The sequence below is a fragment of the Neophocaena asiaeorientalis genome, unplaced genomic scaffold (genome assembly GCF_003031525.2).
Source record: "Neophocaena asiaeorientalis asiaeorientalis breed wild unplaced genomic scaffold, Neophocaena_asiaeorientalis_V1.1 scaffold30, whole genome shotgun sequence".
Taxonomy (NCBI): Eukaryota; Metazoa; Chordata; class Mammalia; order Artiodactyla; family Phocoenidae; genus Neophocaena; species Neophocaena asiaeorientalis.
In genome coordinates, this window is record NW_020174923.1 from 14,533,414 (window position 1) to 14,553,367 (window position 19,954).

The 19,954-nt window shown below is 39.8% G+C and overlaps 1 protein-coding gene across 2 annotated transcripts in view; it reads right to left on the reverse strand.

Moving 5' to 3' along the window:
• Nucleotides 1-19,954, reverse strand: part of DDX42 (DEAD-box helicase 42) — a 50,702-nt gene that overhangs the window by 12,605 nt on the left and 18,143 nt on the right. For both annotated transcript variants that reach the window (XM_024760695.1, XM_024760694.1), the window contains exons 4-7: nt 8,047-8,108; nt 6,697-6,733; nt 5,717-5,866; nt 395-499 (exon numbers count right to left, since the gene is read on the reverse strand). In XM_024760695.1, coding sequence (XP_024616463.1) covers nt 395-499; nt 5,717-5,866; nt 6,697-6,733; nt 8,047-8,108 — 354 coding nt within the window. The remainder of the gene's footprint in view (nt 1-394; nt 500-5,716; nt 5,867-6,696; nt 6,734-8,046; nt 8,109-19,954) is intronic.

The following is a 19,954-nucleotide window of genomic DNA, read 5'->3' on the forward strand; positions in this document are numbered from 1 at the left end:
TCCTCTTCCTGAAGATGGGAACCCCTTGCCTTCATCTCTAGCCCACCCAACGCAGTTCTTAGCATACTGTTCTCACTGCAGAAATACTTGCTGATTAGTTTTCAGGTCACATGACCTATTGTTCCAACACAACACACAAAGTTGACTGAACATATACATATAGTATTCATGTGTATCACATGAAAGAATGAATAATCCTATCCTAAAACAGCTATAAGACTAAAACAACAAAATCAAGACACAAGAGCCCAAGGGATCTAATTATTACTTTATCAAAGATAGTTCAGGGACTATTAGAAAAGAAATTCAAGATTACTTCAGTTTGGATAAGCAGTAATACTAACCCTGCACTAATTAACATTAATATGAATATTTGCCTTAATGGCTGACTTACCCGAAGATTGAGCTTATGCCGGAGATCTATTAGCTGCTGTGGGGTGAGGTTGGTTATCTCTTCATGTTCATTGTAAAAATTTTTTTCAAATGGTGGATAGTCAATCTGCAGGTCCAATTATTCAAAGTTAGTCTAGAATTCAAGAGTCAATCCTGTAAGTTTGATTTTAATACAAAATAACCTTTCACAAATATTATACAAGTAAAGCCATAACCAGCTAGAGAGAACAAAGGAATTCATTTATTCATGACACAAATCCCGAAAGTACAGCCAGTACTTTTTCTTGTTCCTGTTTTCAATAAACACCAACCTATTTCCTAAAGAGACTCTTTAGGACACCTCAGGTTTGAACAGCCTTGATGCAAACTAGGGAATCTCTAATGCCAAAAAGGACTCAGATATTCCATCATATAACATTTAAATATGTTTTGCAGTAAGCTGTTCACCTAGATCTCGGCATTTAAAAACATTTCTAATATTTCCTTTGGGGAGAGCTCTACCTTTAGAGGGAGTTCCATTCTTTTTAAAAACATGGAACTGTTTACATAACTTTTAAGAAATGTATGGCCAAGCATTTCCAGTTCCAAAGAGGGAAGAAGTCATTTCTGCTAATCCTTCATAGCTTACTGTACTAAGAATACAAAACACTAGCATATTACCACATGTGAATCCGGCTAAATGATTCTCTTTCTGACATGATATGTCTACAATAAACTTATTCTTTAAGGAGAACTTAAGCCTTTCATAGGTGGTCAAAAATTTCATAACTCGAGATACAGCCTAAAATTTATTATCTTTCTATGGTACTATCAACAAAAAGAAAGAATTTAGTTTTATTATTAACAGGACCTTTGGTTATGCTCCCCACAATGCTGCACTAAGCCCTTTTCTTCAGTTCTCTTCTCTTACCAGAACAGAAGGTCCATGAGGGCAAGAATTTTTGTCTTTGTTCACAAAAATTTACAAATATGTAAATTTTTTACACACACACATTTTTTTTTTAACCCAGAAGAGAGGAAAAAAAAAGAAGAATGTGAAGAAAGGGGTATCCTTTCTTCATATCTGATCTCTCCTGGCAGACTTCTCATTATATTAAGACAACTGTGGGATATCCCAGGCAGGATAATGAAGTTTGACCACTTTGTCAAATATCTCAAATATTTTATTAAATGAATATTTCAAATATTTGAGCTTTTCCTTATTAGCTTTTCACTCTTTATCATGCATGCATCCTCCTAGATCAGTTTCAGATATTTAACTTGCCACATGTAAAAATGCCAACTCCTTATGTGGTAACAGCTGTGCCAAAGGAAACATTTAAAAAGCTGAATATAACCCATACTCCAGTCTAGACCAGTAGTTCTCAAACTTTTTAGTCTCATGTACCCTTTACACTTAACAGAAACACAATGAGCTTTTGTTTATGTAGGTTAAATCTACTGATATTTACTGTATTAAACTTAAAACAAATTTTAAAATTCATGTTAAAGTAACAACAAACCTGGGAACCTACCTCAACATAATAAAGGCCATATATGACAAACCCACAGCCAACATTGTTCTCAATGGTGAAAAACGGAAACCATTTCCTCTAAGATCAGGAACAAGACAAGGTTGCCCACACTCACCACTATTATTCAACATAGTTTTGGAAGTTTTAGCCACAGCAATCAGAGAAGAAAAAGAAATAAAAGGAATCCAAATTGAAAAAGAAGAAGTAAAACTGCCACTGTTTGCAGATGACATGATACTATACATAGAGAATCCTAAAGATGCCACCAGATAACTACTAGAGCTAATCAATGAATTTGGTTGAGTAGCAGGATACAAAATTTAATGCACAAAAATCTCTTGCAGTCCTATACACTAACGATGAAAAATCCGAAAGAGAAATTAAGGAAACACTCCCATTTACCTTTGCAACAAAAAGAATAAAATACCTACGAATAAACCTACCTAGGAAGACAAAAGACCTGTATGCAGAAAGCTAAGACACTGATGAAAGAAATTAATGATGACACAAACAGATGGAGAGATATACTATGTTCCTGGATTGGAAGAATCAACATTGTGAAAATGACTATACTACCCAAAGCAATCTACAGATTCAATGCAATCCCTATCAAACTACCAATGGCATTTTTCACAGAATTAGAACAAAAAAGTGCACTATTTGTATGGGAACACAAAAGACCCCGAGTAGCCAAAACAATCTTGAGAAAGAAAAACGGAGCTGGAGGAATCAGGCTGACTTCAGACTACACTACAAACCTACAGTTATCAAGACAGTATGGTACTGGCACAAAAACAGAAATATAGATCAATGGTACACGATAGAAAGCCCAGAGATAAACCCATGCACATAAGGTCACCTTATCTTTGATAAAGGAGGCAAGAGGATACAATGGAGAAAAGACAGCCTCTTCAATAAGTGGTGCAGGGAAAACTGGACAGCTACACGTAAAAGAATGAAATTAGAACACTTCTTAACACCATACACAAAAATAAACTCAAAATGGATTAAAGACTTAAATGTAAGGGCAGACACTATAAAACTCTTAGAGGAAAACACAGGGAGAACACTCTATGACATAAATCACAGTAAGATCCTTTTTTGACCCACCTCCTAGAGAAAGGGAAATAAAAACAAAAACAAATGGGACCTAAAGAAACTTAAAAGCTTTTGCACAGCAAAGGAAAATGAAAAGGGACTTCCCTGGTGGCACAGTGGTTAAGAATCTGCCTGCCAATGCACAGGACACAGGTTCGAGCCCTGGTCTAGGAAGATTCCCACATGCCGCGGAGCAACACGGTGCACTGCAAATGAGCCTGCGCTCTAGAGCCCGCAAGCCACAACTACTGAAGCCCGCGTGCCTAGAGCCCATGTTCCGCAACAAGAGAAGCCACAATGAGAAGCCGCACACAGCAAAGAAGAGTAGCCCCCACTGGCCACAACTAGAGAAAGCCCGCGCACAGCAATGAAGACCCAACACAGCCAAAAATAATAAATAATTAAATAAATTTATTTTAAAAAGATGAAAAGACAACCCCAGAATGGGAGAAAATATTTGCAAATGAAGCAACGGACAAAGGATTAATCTCCAAAATTTACAAGCAGCTCAATATCAAAAAAAACAAACAACCCAATCCAAAAATGGGCAGAAGACCTAAATAGACATCTCTAGATATGGGGATATATGTATGCATATAGCTGATTCACTTTGTTATACAGCAGAAACTAACACAATACTGTAAAGCAATTATACTCCAATTAAGATGTTAAAAAAAACCCACAACAAACCCATCACACTTTAACATAAATGCTTTAATAAAAGTAATTTTTTTATAACATTCCTTTACATTTTTGCAAATCATTCTAATGTCTGACTAAGAAAATATTTCCTACTGCAAACTGTTGCAATGTTGTTTTGATTAAAGCCAAGGAAATCTGTCCTCACAAAGATATGTAGTTGGAAAAGGGACAGGAGTATTTATTAATAATCTTTTCAGATGCTTGTGGACTTTAACTCTTCTTCAATACTATACTAAACCTTGACAAGTTGACATTTCTCAGATTATTTTCATTGTGTAATCTGAAACTGTATCAACTAACTTTTACATTCTGTTACATTACAATTCATCCATCTATCATGCACTTTGAATGGAGCCTTTACTCACGCATGATTTTGTAACATCGTGTATTGGTCATTTGAAAACAATGGTTCACTGAAATGGTCTGCAGATCATCCAAAACATTTCATTATATAATTTAAAAACTATATATATCATGGTTGATTATCAACAGACTTTAAGTATTAGAAAGCTATCAAGCTCACCATGGTGAATATGTTTCCCAAATTCTAATTTTTGCTTGAAAGCTTGATTTTCTATCATTGGCAATAGACACTTTTGTTTTCCTTGAAGTCTCATTCATTTTCTCAAGTGAAAATGGTGTTCCATGAAAAAAGAGCATCTAGCTTAGCTCACAACTCGAACACCTAAGTGCCTTTCCTTGAGACAACTGTCATATTTTGGCATGCAATAGAAATGATTTGCCCTTCCCATTTTGTCACAGGATAAAAAGACATGTTAACATAAAGGTCAAGATTTAATAAATATTTTTTACTGTTTCATCAAGGATACTGTTAAGTGAAACTGGCTTGTATCTGTTTTGGGTTTTTTTGGGGGGAGCGGTGTGTGACTGTGATGATCTGGCAGGGAGAAGCAACTGGTGCTACTATCTTGATTCATGTTAATGAATCAGCATTGCTTTTAGTCACTGGTGCAAATGCTGACACAGTGAAAAAGGTAAATGATCTCAGCATTACTATGAAAATTCTTTTGACTTTGTAGACTCCGTGAAAAGATCCTTCTAGGACTCCTTGGACCACACTTTGAGAACCACTGCTCCAGATCTATGCAAGGTCTAGTCAGATATTTAACCTGGATGAAATACTGATTTCCCCCCCACCGCAAGTGAGTACACTGATATCCTCATTTCCTTTTCCTGATTTAAGGGCCATGTAATTCCTGGTTCCACTTTGAAGGAACAACTCCTCATCTGCTCCAGATCTAGGAAAAATACTAAAGATTTGCAGCAATTAAAAAGCAAATGCAGGGGCTTCCCTGGTCGTGCAGTGGTTGAGAATCCACCTGCCAATGCAGGGGACACACGTTCGAGCCCTGGTCCGGGAAGATCCCACATGCCGCAGAGTAACTAAGCCCGTGCGCCACAACTACTGAGCCTGTGCCCTAGAGCTCGTGAGCCATAACTACTGAGCCCGTGTGCCACAACTACTGAAGCCCACGCGCCTAGAGCCCATGCTCTGCAACAAGAGAAGCTACAGCAATGGGAAGCCCATGCACCACAACGAAGAGTAGCCCCCGCTGTCCACAACTAGAGAAAGCCCGCAAACAGCAACAAAGACCCAACACAGCCAAAAATAAATTTATTTTAAAAATAAATAATAAATTTTTAAAAATAATTAATTCATTAATTTTTAAAAAAGCAAATGCAGGCCCACGGACCCACTGTGAGATGAAGATGGTAAGTGATGGTGCAGAAAACAAGTACAATTGTTTGAAAAAAACTGAATGTGAGCAAGTGACTCAGCTGTACCTTCAACAGTATAGGCTACGAAGTCTCAACCACTCAGTCACCTTCTGACTCAACCATTTGGTAAAGATGACAAGAGTCCAAAGAAATAGTCTCATGACATAATAAGGAGTACGAATCAGGAGATTGGGAAAACCTAAATATTAAAGCTAAAGAAAACTGTATCAGCTTGAAAGAAGAGTCAAATTCAGCAAGAAACACCATACCTCTGAATGATCAATGGGAGGAAGAGGATCAATGATTTTTTTGGAAGGTGCAATTGGATTTCCATCACTATCATATTCCAAATTATCTTCCTCTTCCTCCTGAACCACGCCAGCAGTTGGATTCTCTGCCATGTACCGAAAATAAGCTTCCTGCAGGAAAGCACAAGAACATAATCATACCCAAGTATAAACAAGAACATTTCTGCTCCTGTAATTAGTGCATACAGTGTACAGATAACTGTACAGTTTAAATACCTACCAAGACTCTTACTAGCAATGATTCCATTAACAATAGCAGTATTCAGAGGGACAATCAGAGGAAATGAATGAGACGGTTACTACCATAAAATGATTTAGCTTGCTTAAAAGAAGACATATATCTGTCTGTTCCACAGCCTTCCTCGGGTGGGGTGCCCAGAGCTGTGGAACACATGCTGTGGCTTTACCAATCCAAGTTTGGAAGGTGACACTGATTAGAAGGGTCACAAACCTGGGAAAGGCTCACTCTGGTTCCCTTCTCACCATCCCACAACTGAATGGGGGAAAAAAAATACTAACGAATAAAAACCCTAAAGGACAGTCATTTAATTAATGTTCCATCTTGAAACACAAGAATCACAAACAGAACTCTTAGAAACAGGTAGAGGTTAGATGTTGCTAGAGTCCATCCGTAGATCCCACTCTACTCTACTCCTTGATTTATCAGAAGAAACATTAATTTTGGATTAAAAAAATCAAGCTGAATAAAGCTCGTATTTGCTTTTGATATCATAGTTGATCAAAAGTTCCATCTTCAACATGGGGGAAAGTCACATGAATCTTTATATTACCAACTGGTCACACACGCAGAAAAACAGCAAGTCAAATGACATTCCCTGCTGAACGTCAGGAATGGCCATTTCAGTGAAGGCAAGCTCTAGCTTGTCCCCAGTACAGACTTTGTGGGGTAAAAGTAAAAGAAATACTGCATAGGAACTCACTTGGTCATCTTCCTCTTCAATGTCATCTCGAATACCCCTGGAAAAACAAGCGGAGAAACAAACTTCCCTGCAAATGTTCCACATACCCAGCTCCATACTTATAGCACATTAGTGTTGAATTCCATATAGCACAGGAACTCTCAACACTAACAATAACAAAGCAGCAATAAGCACACTGTAAACTATCCATCCATCATACACGTCTGGTTTCACTCTATAAGCCACAGTTTGCATTTCTTTTGAATGGGATGATATGGTACCCCTAGAAACATCAAATACTAACAAGAACATAGGGAGTAAAAACTTTTGAAGAGAGATACCCAAGGACCCCAGCCTTGTCAACCCCATACAACAAACACAGTACAGTGTTTAATATAAAGCATTTTATATTAAAAAAAAAAAACCCTGCATTTGGTACATGCTAAAAAGACTGTCACAACTTTCTTAATGTGCCCCAGAGTTTCTAGCCCTGGAGTAACTGCATTCAGCCAAAATCCTTGGGGACAGAGAGAAAAACTACATCAACTCTTTTTAAAATTTGGGACTAAAACTCCCAAACAGTTCACATGGAGAAGCGGACCATCGCCACTTGCATCTCTCAGGAGCTGTGGACAGTATGGCTGCTTAGTTCCCATAAGCATCTCTTTTTAATCAGACTTTCTGCCTAACCTAGAGCACTTGCTATCCCTAAGGCAAGCAGCACCGCCAGTGAAGGGCAGCTGGAAGAGGATGCAGCACACAGTAAACGCCAAAGAGAGGGCTGAACCTCCATATGGCACAGGAACCTTGGGGAGGGCCTGAGCACTGACTGCCAAGTAGAGGTAAAAGTCCAACCATGCCTCCCTGTACTTGGTAAAAAAGCCTTAAGAAGAGTATATTCAGCAAGGGGACGAGAATTCTCTTTCCTAGAAAATAAAGTATTTCAAGTTCTGACTAGTGGCTAAAGCATGTCACCCCTTAAATAAATTAGGTTTTATTATTAAAAATATAGTTTTTTGTATACAATCACCATTACTTCTTAAAATCAATCACACAGGCATATGTCTATTTTTTTTCATAAGTCTATTTTATATCAGTTATGGGACAAGACTGAAAAATGAACCCAAACTTTAGTAATGATGCTCTCTCGATTCTCTCTGTAACTCATTCTTGTGTTTACTAAAAACTATTTATAGTTGAATACCAAAAAGAATGCTTTTTAATTACTATAAGAAATATTATTCAAGATACAGAAATAACTTTAAGTCATTTGTGTATTTTAAATTTTCTCTATAAACTTTGGGGGTATAGGCTTTGCAATACTGTAGCAATTTTTATGTAACTTTTTTGAGGGAGAAGAAAACAACTTACTTTACGTTTTTTCTTTCCTTGTCCTTTTCTTCAAGTCTCTTCATGTCTCTAGCCGCTTGATCCTAATGAAACAAAAGGCCGCAAGGAATCACCAACTAAAAACACTGAAAGGGAAATTTCTTTATAAAGAATTTTTAGATTCAAACAAGCACCACCACAGTTTTAGCTATGCATTTTAACAACTGCATTTCGATGCAATCAAATTGTTTGACAATTATTTTTTAAAGAGAAATACCCACATGTTCTAAAAACTTGACTGTACATGGATTGCTTTTTATCTGCAAATATACCATGCATGGAAAAATCAGCAAAAATTCTTGATTGATCACTTTTAAGAGTTAATGATATAATTACCAATGGAGCTAGTAAAAAGTGCAGATTTCTAGATCTGGCTCTGGGAAGGTGGTTCTCAGCCTGGGGTAATTTTGTCCCCCATGGACATCTGGCCATGTCAGGAGACACTTCTGGTTGTCATAACTTGGGGTGGGGGATTGTTACTAACATCTAGTGAGTAAAGGCCATAGATACTGCTAAACATCCTACAATGCACAGGACAGTCCACAAAACATAGAATTATCCAGCCCTAAATGTCAATAATCCTGAGGTTGAAAAACTTTAATCTAAATAAACCTACTACATCAGAACCCTTTGGGTTAGACTTAAATGCATGTAGTTTTTCCATTTTCCATAGGCAATTGTTATACACCTCAAATTGATAATTATTGATCTAAATTAATTCTTTGTTTTATACATGTGAAAATCAAGGTCAGAAGAATTAAGTAATTTTCCCCAAGGTTAAAACACATTCTGCATAACTGTTTCTTGTTACAAAGTAACGTGAGTTTTTCTGACTCCTCTGATGTAAAAAAATGCCACTATATATAACCTGGCATAGTCAGATGTTCTATCTAATCAAAAGTTCCTGATAAAGGAGAATTATTTTAAAAAGAAATATTACACATAAACGCTATTTTTCAAGGGACTGAGCTACACATAAGATATAGTGAAGCCTACGGGTGAAGATGACTACGCAATGTAACGTAAGAAAAGGGCCACAAACACTGACAGAACGTATTTTTTAGCCTACATAAATCTGTTTTGAAACACTAGCTAAAAATCAATCTTCGTCTAGTTCAAACACTAGAAAAGTTGTTTACACCTGAGATCACGGATTAATGCAATACCTTGGCAACAACACTCTCCCCAAGATCAGATAATATCCAATCTCTGTCCTAAAATCAGCAAAACCCCTCTGGATACTATACCAAAAAAATACCCAGAAGAATGATACTATATCAGAAAGATTTAACCTCCAAACAGCTTCAACTACTTGAAATTCCAAGCAAGTGAATTTGGGCCATTCTTGGATACTCCTACTCAAAAAGGGCTATGCCAGCTTGCATTACCAAACATTAAATCTAAATTTAAACAGAGAAAATCAAAAGTTGATTTTTATTCTAATTCATCACTAGGGATCTGAAGAAATGAGACACACAGCCCTTTGGGAAATGCCCATATCTCAAAAAGATGGGGGGAAAAAAAAAGACATGTATAAGACATCTCAAACAAGACAAACCATTTATTTATTGCCTTTAGTTCTAGATAGAATCATTTAACATACTCTATTTACTAAATTGCTACCATGTTGCAAAGCACATGTATGTTCTGAGTAGTTTTGGTTAATCATTATGACAGAAATACACAAAGCTACAAGAACTCAGATACTGAATGATATAGCAAAAAGAATATGGGCTTTGGAGCTGAATCCTGGCTCTGCTACCTTTTATGTATATATTCTTTGGAAAGTAATTCAAGATGTTCTAAATCAAAGGTGGGAAACTCAAAATACTCAATGGGTACCAATGTGACAATGAATGAAGTAAGCCAGGATAAGAAAAGTTCTATTCTTTTGACACAGACATGCTTTGCTTGCACTTTAGTAAGTAGGAATATTCTAAAGAAGCATGCCCTAATTTTTCTTGTAACGCATAGCTCTGAGTCTTACTTTCTAATATTTGATAAGAGACCCAAGCTCGAGAAAAATATTTCTCCACTCTAAGAAAATTACAGCACAAGTGTGATGGTAAATGGTTCTAAACGATGGCCTCAGTGTCAAGAAGACAATAGGGACTGAGGGTGAAGTAGGAAAAGGCTGCCTTGTCTAAAGCAGGCAGCTATTTCCTCAACAACAGCCTACTTTTTGCCACACAAGAATGCAGGCCTAGTCTTGCCAGATTTTCCACTTTTCAAGAGTCTGATCTTTTCAACAAAATCTCCTGATCTTAAAAATGTTGGCTCATATTTTAGAAAAGCAATGTTTAGGCCAAACAAAAACACATCCATATTGGATTCTTTTTTTCCCCTACTTCCTTAGAGGAGAGATGAATTCTGGCTGAAGACTTTAGGTAACAAGTAACTGAGGAATCTAGAAGGACTTCACTTCATAAGCAATGAAGTGACAGTTTTTGAGCAAGAGGAGTCACATGACAGGAAATCACTCTGTAGCTGTAAACACCACATGGACGGGAGAGCAGGGAGCCTAAAGCAGGGAGAGAATTTAGATCAGGCAAGAGTTAACGAAGGTATAAGGTAAGATGACTATAGGGGACATAGAAAGAAACAGATGCAAGAGATACTGTAAAGACTGACAGAACCTGGCATATGACAAGAGGAAGGCAGCATTACGTACTGGACAAGAGCTAGCTCTCAGGACTACTAAGCAAGACAAATTAGATTTGAGTCCCAGCTCTGCCACACAGTACCAATGTGATTTGGAGAATGAATCTGAATTATCTTAGGGTTCAGTTTTCTTATTAGTTAAAAAATTATATTTATATATAGTTTTTCTGCCTATTCTCCTTTGTTATTCTGAGGATTAAATGAAGCAAGTCATGAACATGCCTGATCATCTGCTAGAAGAGAGGGAGATGTGGCACATATATACAATGGAATATTACTCAGCCATAAAAAGAAATGAAACTGAGTTATTTGTAGTGAGGTGGATGGACCCAGAGTCTGTCATACAGAGTGAAGTACGTCAGAAAGAAAAAAACAAACATTGTATGCTAACACATATATATGGAACCTGAAAAAAAAAACAGGTTATGAAGAACCTAGGGGCAGGACAGGAATAAAGACGCAGATGTAAAGAACTGACTTGAGGACATGGGGAGGGGGAAGGGTAAACTGGGACAAAGAGAGAGTGGCATGGACATATATACACTACCAAATGAAAAACAGATAGCTAGTGGGAAGCAGTTGCATAGCACAGGGAGATCAGCTCGATGCTTTGTGACCACCTAGAGGGGTGGGATAGGGAGAGTGGGAGGGAGACGCAAGAGGGAGGGTATACGGGAATATATGTATATGTATAGCTGATTCACTTTGGTATACAGCAGAAACTAACACATCATTGTAAAGCAATTATACTTCAATAAATGTTAAAAAAAAAAAAAAGAAAAGAAGAGAGGGAAGAATCAAGGTCGTGGAGTAACAGGACATGGAACTCACCTCTTCCCACAAATATACCAAGAATATATCTACAGGGACTTCCTTGATGGTGCAGTGGTTAAGAATCTGCCTGCCAATGCAGGGGACACGGGTTGGATCCCTAGTCCGGGAAGATGCCACATGCTGCGGAGCAACTAAGCCTGTGAGCCACAACTACTGAGCCTGCACTCTAGAGCCTGTGAGCCACAACTACTGAGCCCACGTGCCACAACTACTGAAGCCCATGTGCCCTAGAGCCCGTGCTCTGTATCAAGAGAAGCCACCGCAATGAGAAGCCTGCGCACCACAACGAAGAGTAGCCCCTGCTCGCCACAACTAGAGAAAGCCTGCGCGCAGCAACGAAGACCCAACGCAGCCAAAATAAATAAAATTAATTTTATAAATAAATAAATAAATGAAAAGTTTAAAAAAATTAAAAAAAAGAGGAAGTGGTACGGGACCCCTGCCCTTGGGAAGGAGCTGAAGGAGAGAAGTTCCCATACCCTGTGAAGTCCCATCCCCAGCAGGGAGATTAGCTGGGACAGAAAAGGAGCTTCAGAGGCTCAGAGGAGAGTGCAACAACCAGTTTGTGGCAGGCAGGACAGAGAGAGACCTACACGGTAGGTCTGTGCCACTGCCCTGGGAGCCTGAGCATGAGAAGCTCGTCTGCTGGTATGGGGGGGGGGGGAGGGTGCTGGAATGCAGGGTTTAGAGAACAGACCCGGGGGGAGGACTGCTGCTGGCTGTATGGAGACAGCCTGAAGGGGCTGGAGCGGGGCGCACAGCAGTAGTAGCGTTTTCAGAAGAAGCCTGGGCCACCACAGAACCAAAGCACCAATGTTAAGTGGTATGTGAAGGGAGGGGTGGGGCTGCCATTGCGGCCTCCTTCCCCAGGCACTGGCCACTGCTTGGGCAGGCTTGCGAGCCACAGCTGCCATCCTAGCCCCCTCCCACCTGGACAGGCTTGTGTGCCCCAGCCACCTCGGCATCCCCAGGAGCAACGCCAGTGGGTTGCCCACATGCAGAGGTGTGGGTGAAACCACAGATGAGCCCCAGGGGCTGTGCGATTCACGAGCAGAGCTGAAATATCTCCCAGCAGCTGCGTGAACCACGGATTTAGACCTCTGCTGCCAACTTTGTAAATTTAGTGCCTGTGGAACAACCAAACAGACCACAGGTGCTCCCGCGGCTGTGATGGGTCTGGCTTTAGCAGCTGTGGGCTTTGTGGACCAGTATACGTGGGGGCTGGGCCCGGCCAGGGTCTGAACTGTCTCCACAGCTCCCTCAGCAGGTCCAGGTGCACACCTACTGCAGTCCTGGGACCTGACTTCAGCGGATCTGCGCTGCTGGCCGTGCAAAAACAACGCCGGAGAGATACCAGGGCCTGCTGCTGGTGTACCCAAGGTTGAGGTGGGGCCGGGGGCCACACCAACAACACTGTACTCTGTGAACCCGCACAATGGGTGAAAGGTGACACAGCAGAGGGTACTCACAAATGAACAGCTCCAGCGGAGGAATACTCAGTGGCTCCGCTCCCAGTGGGAGCCCTCCAATCACACCTACCTCACACTGCAGATCAGAAATGCAGCTCAGAAACAGATCTGGGGGCTTCCACTCCAACAGCTAGGGAGCAGACCCTGCCCCTGACAGGACAGTGACAACCAGAGAGCAAAGAGGAAGTCTCGCTCAATGCAGGCTCTGGTCACACCACCAGTCACACCTCCTATCAAGGGGATAATGGCTGGCATACACTGAGGAAAGAGATGGCAGACATCCATACTAAAAACAGCCCTCACACCCAAAATTATTAAACCCATACAGGCTACACAGGGACAATACCACATAAAAATAGCCCTCCAAGACAACAGTAAATAATTGTTTCTCCTAAACTCATACAGCAAAAGCAATATAACTAAAGTGAAGAAGCAGAGGAACTACTCCAATTAAAAGATCGAGAGAATTCCCATGAAAGAACAAACAATGCAACAGACTTCTTCAGTCTAACAGACACCAAGTTCAAAAAGGAGATAATGAAAATACTGAAGGAACTAAGAAAGGCTATCGACAGAAATGCAGATTACTATAAAAAGGAACTAAAAACTATGAGGAGACAAGAAAAATTAGAGAATTCATTAGAAGAGATGAAAGCTGAACTAAAGGCTCTGAACAGCAGAATGAATAATGCAGAAGAACAAATAAGTGATCTGGAAGATAGAATAATGGAAATCACCCAGTAAGAAGAGCAGACAGAAACCCAATCGAAAAAAAATGAAGGAAATATAAGAGACCTATGGGATAATATAGAGTGCCAATCTATGCATAACAGGGATCCTAGAAAGAGAAGAAAGAGAAAAGGGGATTGAAAATTTATTTGAAGAAATTATGGCTGAAAAATTCCCAAACCTTAAGAAGGAAACATATCCAGATACAGGAAGCACAGAGGGTGGCAAACAAGATAAACCCAAACAGACCTACACCAAGATGTGTTATAATAAAAATGGCAAAAGTTAAAGAGAGGATTCTAAAGGCAGCAAGAGAAAAACAAAAAGTTAATTACAAGGGAACCCCAATAAGGCTATTGGCTGATTTCTCTACAGAAGTGTTTCAGGCCAGAAGGGAGAGGCAAGCTACATTCAACATCCTGCAAGGGAAAAATCTGCAACCTAGGACACTCTACCCAGCAAAGTTATCATTTAGAATAGAAGGAGAGATAAAGAATTTCTCAGACAAGCAAAAACTAAAAGAATACAGCAATACTAAACCTATACTAAAGGAAATATTGAAAAGTCTTCCCTAATAGAAAAGTAAGAATCTATAGAAAAGAGGAGGACCTTCAAGATGGCGGAGGAGTAAGAAGTGGAGATCACCTTCCTCCCCATAAATATATCAAAAATACATCTACATGTGGAACAACTCCTACAGAACACCTACTGAATGCTGGCAGAAGACCTCAGACTTCCCCCAAAACAAGAAACTCCCCACGTACCTGGGTAGGGCAAAAGAAAAAAGAAAAAACAGAGACAAAAGAATAGGGACAGAGCTTGTCTGCTCACCCGCCGGGGCAGGTGGGGGCATCAGATCCCAGGGAGAGGACTGGGGTTGGCTGCGTGAACACAGCCTGAAGGGGGGCTAGTGTGCCACAGCTAACCGGGAGAGAGTCCGAGAAAAAGTCTGGACCTGCCTAAGAGTCAAGAGACAATTGTTTCTGGGTGTGCGAGAAGAGAGGATTCAGAGCACCGCCTAAATGACCTCCAGAGATGGGCATGAGCCGTGGCAATCAGCGTGGACACCAGAGACAGGCATGAGACGCTAAGGCTGCTACTGCAGCCACCAAGAATCCTGTGTGCAAGCACAGGTCACTCTCCACACCTCCCCTCCCAGGGTCCTGTGCAGCCCGCCACTGCCAGGGTCCCGTGATCCAGGGACAACTTCCCCGGGAGAACGCACGGCGCGCCTCAGGCTGGTGCAACGTCACGCTGGCCTCTGACGCCGCAGGCTCGCCCCGCATCCGTACCCCTCCCTCTCCTTGGCCCGAGTGAGCCAGAGACCCCTAATCAGCCACTCCTTTAACCCCCTCCTGTCTGGGCAAAGAACAGATGCCAGAGAGCACCCTACATGCAGAAGCAGGGCCAAATCCACAGCTGAATCCCAGAAGCTGTGAGAACAAAGGAGAGAAAGGGAAATTTCTTCGTGCAGCCTCAGGAGCAGCAGATTAAACCCCACAATCAACTTGAGATACCCTGCATCTCTGGAATACCTGAACAAAGAATCATCCCAAAATTAAGGCGGTGGATTTTGGGAGCAACTGTAGATTTGGGGTTTGCTGTATGAAACTGACCACTTTCTGATTTTTATATTTATCTTAGTATAGTTTTTAGCGATTGTTATAATTGGTGGACTTGTTTACTGGTTTGGTTGCTCTCTTTTTTATTACTTTTAAATTTTAATAATATTTTTTATTTTAATAACTTTATATTATTTTATTTATCTTTCTTTCTTTTTTAATCTCCCTTTTCTTCTGAGCTGTGTGGCTGACAGGGTCTTGGTGCTCTGGCTGGATGTCAGGCCTGAGCCTCTGAGGTGGGAGAGCCGAGTTCAGGACATTGGACCACCAGAGACCTCCTGGCCCCACGTAGTATCAATCAGCGAGAGCTCTCCCAGAGATCTCCGTCTCAACACCAACACCCAGCTTCACTCAACGACCAGCAAGCTACAGTGCTGGACACCCTATGCCAAACAACTAGCAAGACAGGAACACAACCCCACCCATTAACAGAGAGGCTGCCTAAAATCATAATAAGTTCACAGATACTCCAAAACAAACCACCAGACGTGATCCTGCCCACCATAAAGACAAGATCCAGCCTCATCCACCAGAACACAGGCATCAGTTCCGTCCATCAGGAAGTCTACACAACCCACTGAACCAACCTTACCCACTGTGGGCAGACACCAAAAACAACAGAACTACGAACCTGCAGCCCGCAAAAAGGAGACCCCAAACACATAAAGTTAAGCAAAATAAGAAGACAGAGAAATACGCAGCAGATGAAGGAGCAAAGTAAAAACCCACCAGACCAAACAAATGAAGAGGAAACAAATAGGCAGGCTACCTGAAAAAGAATTCAGAGTAATGATAGTAAAGATGATCCAAAATCTTGGAAACAGAATGGAGAAAATACAAGAAACGTTTAACAGGGACCTAGAAGAACTAAAGAGCAAACAAACAATGATGAACAACACAATAAATGAAATTAAAAATTCTCTAGAAGGAATCAATAGCAGAATAACTGAGGCAGAAGAACAGATAAGTGACCTGGAGGATAAAATAGTGGAAAAAAGTATCACAGAGCAGAACAAAGAAAAAAGAACAAAAAGAATTGAGGACAGTCTATGTCTCAGAGACTTCTGCGACAACATTAAACTCACCAACATTTGAATTATAGGGGTCCCAGAAGAAGAAGAGAAAAAGAAGAGGATTGAGAAAATATTTGAAGAGACTATAGTGAAAACTTCCCTAATACGGGAAAGGAAATAGTCAAGTCCAGGAAGTGCAGGGAGTCCCATACAGGATAAATCCAAGGAGAAACATGCCAAGACACATATTAACCAAACTATCAAAAATTAAATACAAAGAAAAATCAGGCAAGGATCTCATTCAAATTCGACAGAGAAATTAAAACCTTTACAGACAAGCAAAAACTAAGAGAATTCAGCACCACCAAACCAGCTTTACAACAAATGCTAAATGAACTTCTCTAGGCAGAAAACACAAGAGAAGGAAAAGGCCTACAACAACATACCCAAAACAACTAAGAAAATGGTAATAGGAACATACATGTCGATAACTACCTTATCCTACCTCAAGAAACAAAAAAAATCTCAAATAACCTAATTACACCTAAAGCAATTAGACAAAAAAGACCCCAAAGTTATCAGAAGGAAAGAAATCATAAAGATCAGATCAAAAATAAATGAAGAAGAAATGAAGGAAACAGTAGCAAAATCAATAAAACTAAAAGCTGGTTCTTTGAGAAGAAAAACAAAATTGATAAACCATTAATTAGCCAGACTCCTCAAGAAAAAAAGGGAGAAGACTCAAATCAACAGAATTAGAAAAGAGAAAGCATAAGTAACAACTGACACTGCAGAAATACAGAGGATCATGAGAGATTACTACAAGCAACTGTATGCCAATAAAATGGACAACCTAGAAGAAATGGACAAATTCTTAGAAAAGCACAACCTTCCAAGACTGAACCAGGAAGAAACAGAAAATATAAACAGACCAATCACAAGCACTGAAATTGAAACTGTGATTAAAAATCTTCCAACAAACAAAAGCCCAGGACCAGATGGCTTCACAGGCGAATTCTATCAAACATTTAGAGAAGAGCTAACACCTATCCTTCTCAAATTCTTCCAAAATACAGCAGAGGGAGGAACACTCCCAAACTCATTCTTCGAGGCCAACATCACTGATACCAAAACCACACAAAGATGTCACAAAAAAATCTACAGGCCAATATCACTGATGAACACAGATGCAAAAATCCTCAACAAACTACTAGCAAACAGAATCCAACAGCACATTAAAAGGATCACACACCATGATCAAGTGGGGTTTATCCCAGGAATGAAAGGATTCTTCAATATATGCAAATCAATCAATGTGATACACCATATTAACAAACTGAAGGACAAAAACCGTATGATCATCTCAATAGATGCAGAAAAAACTTGTGACAAAATTCAACACCCATTTACGATAAAACCTCTCCAGAAAGTAGGCATAGAGAGAACATACCTCAACATAATAAAGGCCATATATGACAAACCCACAGCCAACATCGTTCTCAATGGTGAAAAACTGAAATCATTTCCACTAAGATCAGGAAGAAGACAAGGTTGCCCACACTCACCACTATTATTCAACATAGTTTTGGAAGTTTTAGCCACAGCAATCAGAGAAGAAAAAGAAAAGGAGTCCAAATCGGAAAAGAAGTAAAACTGTCACTGTTTACAGATGACATGACACTACACATAGAGAATCCTAACAATGCTACCAGAAAACTATTAAAGCTAATCAATGAATCTGGTAAAGTAGCAGGATACAAAATTAATGCACAGAAATCTGTTGTATTCCTATATACTAGTGATGAAAAATCTGAGAGAGAAATTAAGGAAACACTCCCATTTACCTTTGCAACAAAAAGAATAAAATACCTAGGAATAAATCTACCGAAAGAGACAAAAGACCTGTATGCAGAAAACTATAAGGCACTGATGAAAGAAATTAAAGATGATACAAACAGATGGAGAGATATACCATGTTCTTGGACTGGAAGAATCAACATTGTGAAAACGACTATACTACCCAAAGCAATCTACAGATTCAATGCAATCCCTATCAAACTACCAATGGCATTTTTCACAGAATTAGAACAAAAAATTGCATAATTTGTATGGGAACACAAAAGACCCCAAATACTCAAAGCAATCTTAAAAAAGAAAAATGGAGCTGGAGCAATCAGGCTCCCTGACTTCCGACTATACTACAAAGCTACAGTAATCAAGAAAGTATGGTACTGGCACAAAAACAGAAATACAGATCAATGGAACAGGATAGAAAGCACAGAGATAAACCCACACACATACTGTCACCTTATCTTTGATAAAGGAGGCAAGAATATACAATGGAGAAAAGACAGCCTCTTCAATAAGTGGTAGAGGGAAAACTGGACAGCTACATGTAACAGAATGAAATTAGAACACTCCCTAACACCATACACAAAATTAAACTCAAAATGAATTAAGGACCTAAATGTAAGGCCAGACCCTATAAAACTCTTAGAGGAAAACATAAGGAGAACACTCTGTGATATAAATCACAGCAAGATCCTTTTTACCCACCTCCTAGAGAAAGGGAAATAAAAACAAAAATAAACAAATGGGACCTCATGAAACTTAAAAGCTTTTGCACAGCAAAGGAAACCATAAAAAAGATGAAAAGACAACCCTCAGAATGGGAGAAAATATTTGCAAACGAAGCAACTGACAAAGGATTAATCTCCAAAATATACAAGCAGCTCATGCAGCTTAGCATCAAAAAAACAAACAATCCAATCCAAAAATGGGCAGAAGACCTAAATAGACATTTCTCCAAAGATATACAGATTGCCAACAAACACATGAAAGGACGCTCAACATCACTAATCATTAGAGAAATGCAAATCAAAACTACAATGACGTATCTCCTCATACCAGTCAGAATGGCCATCATCAAAAAATCCACAAACAATAAATGCTGGAGAGGATGTGGAGAACAGTATGGAGGTTCCTTGAAAAACTAAAAATAGAATTACCAATCCCACTACTGGGCATATACCCTGAGAAAACCATAATTCAGAAAGAGTCATGCACCATAATGTTCACTGCAGCACTATTTACAATAGCCAGGACATGGAAGCAACCTAAGTGTCCATCGACAGATGAATGGATAAAGAAGATGTGGCACATGTATACAACGTAATATTACTTAGCCATAAAAAGAAACGAAATTGCGTTATTTGTAGTGAGGTGGATGGACCTAGGGTCTGTCATACAGAGTGAAGTAAGTCAGAAAGAGAAAAACAAATACCGTATGCTAACACATATATACAGAATCTAAAAAAAAATGGTTCTGAACAACCTAGGGACAGGACTGGAATAAAGATGCAGACATAAAGAATGGACTTGAGGGCTTCCCTGGTGGTGCAGTGGTTGAGAGTCCGCCTGCCGATGCAGGGGACACGGGTTCATGCCCCAGTCCGGGAAGATCCCACATGCCGCAGAGTGGCTAGTCCTGTGGGCCATGGCCGCTGAGCCTGTGCTTCACAATGGGAGAGGCCCGTGTAGCAAAAAAAAAAAAAAAAAAAAA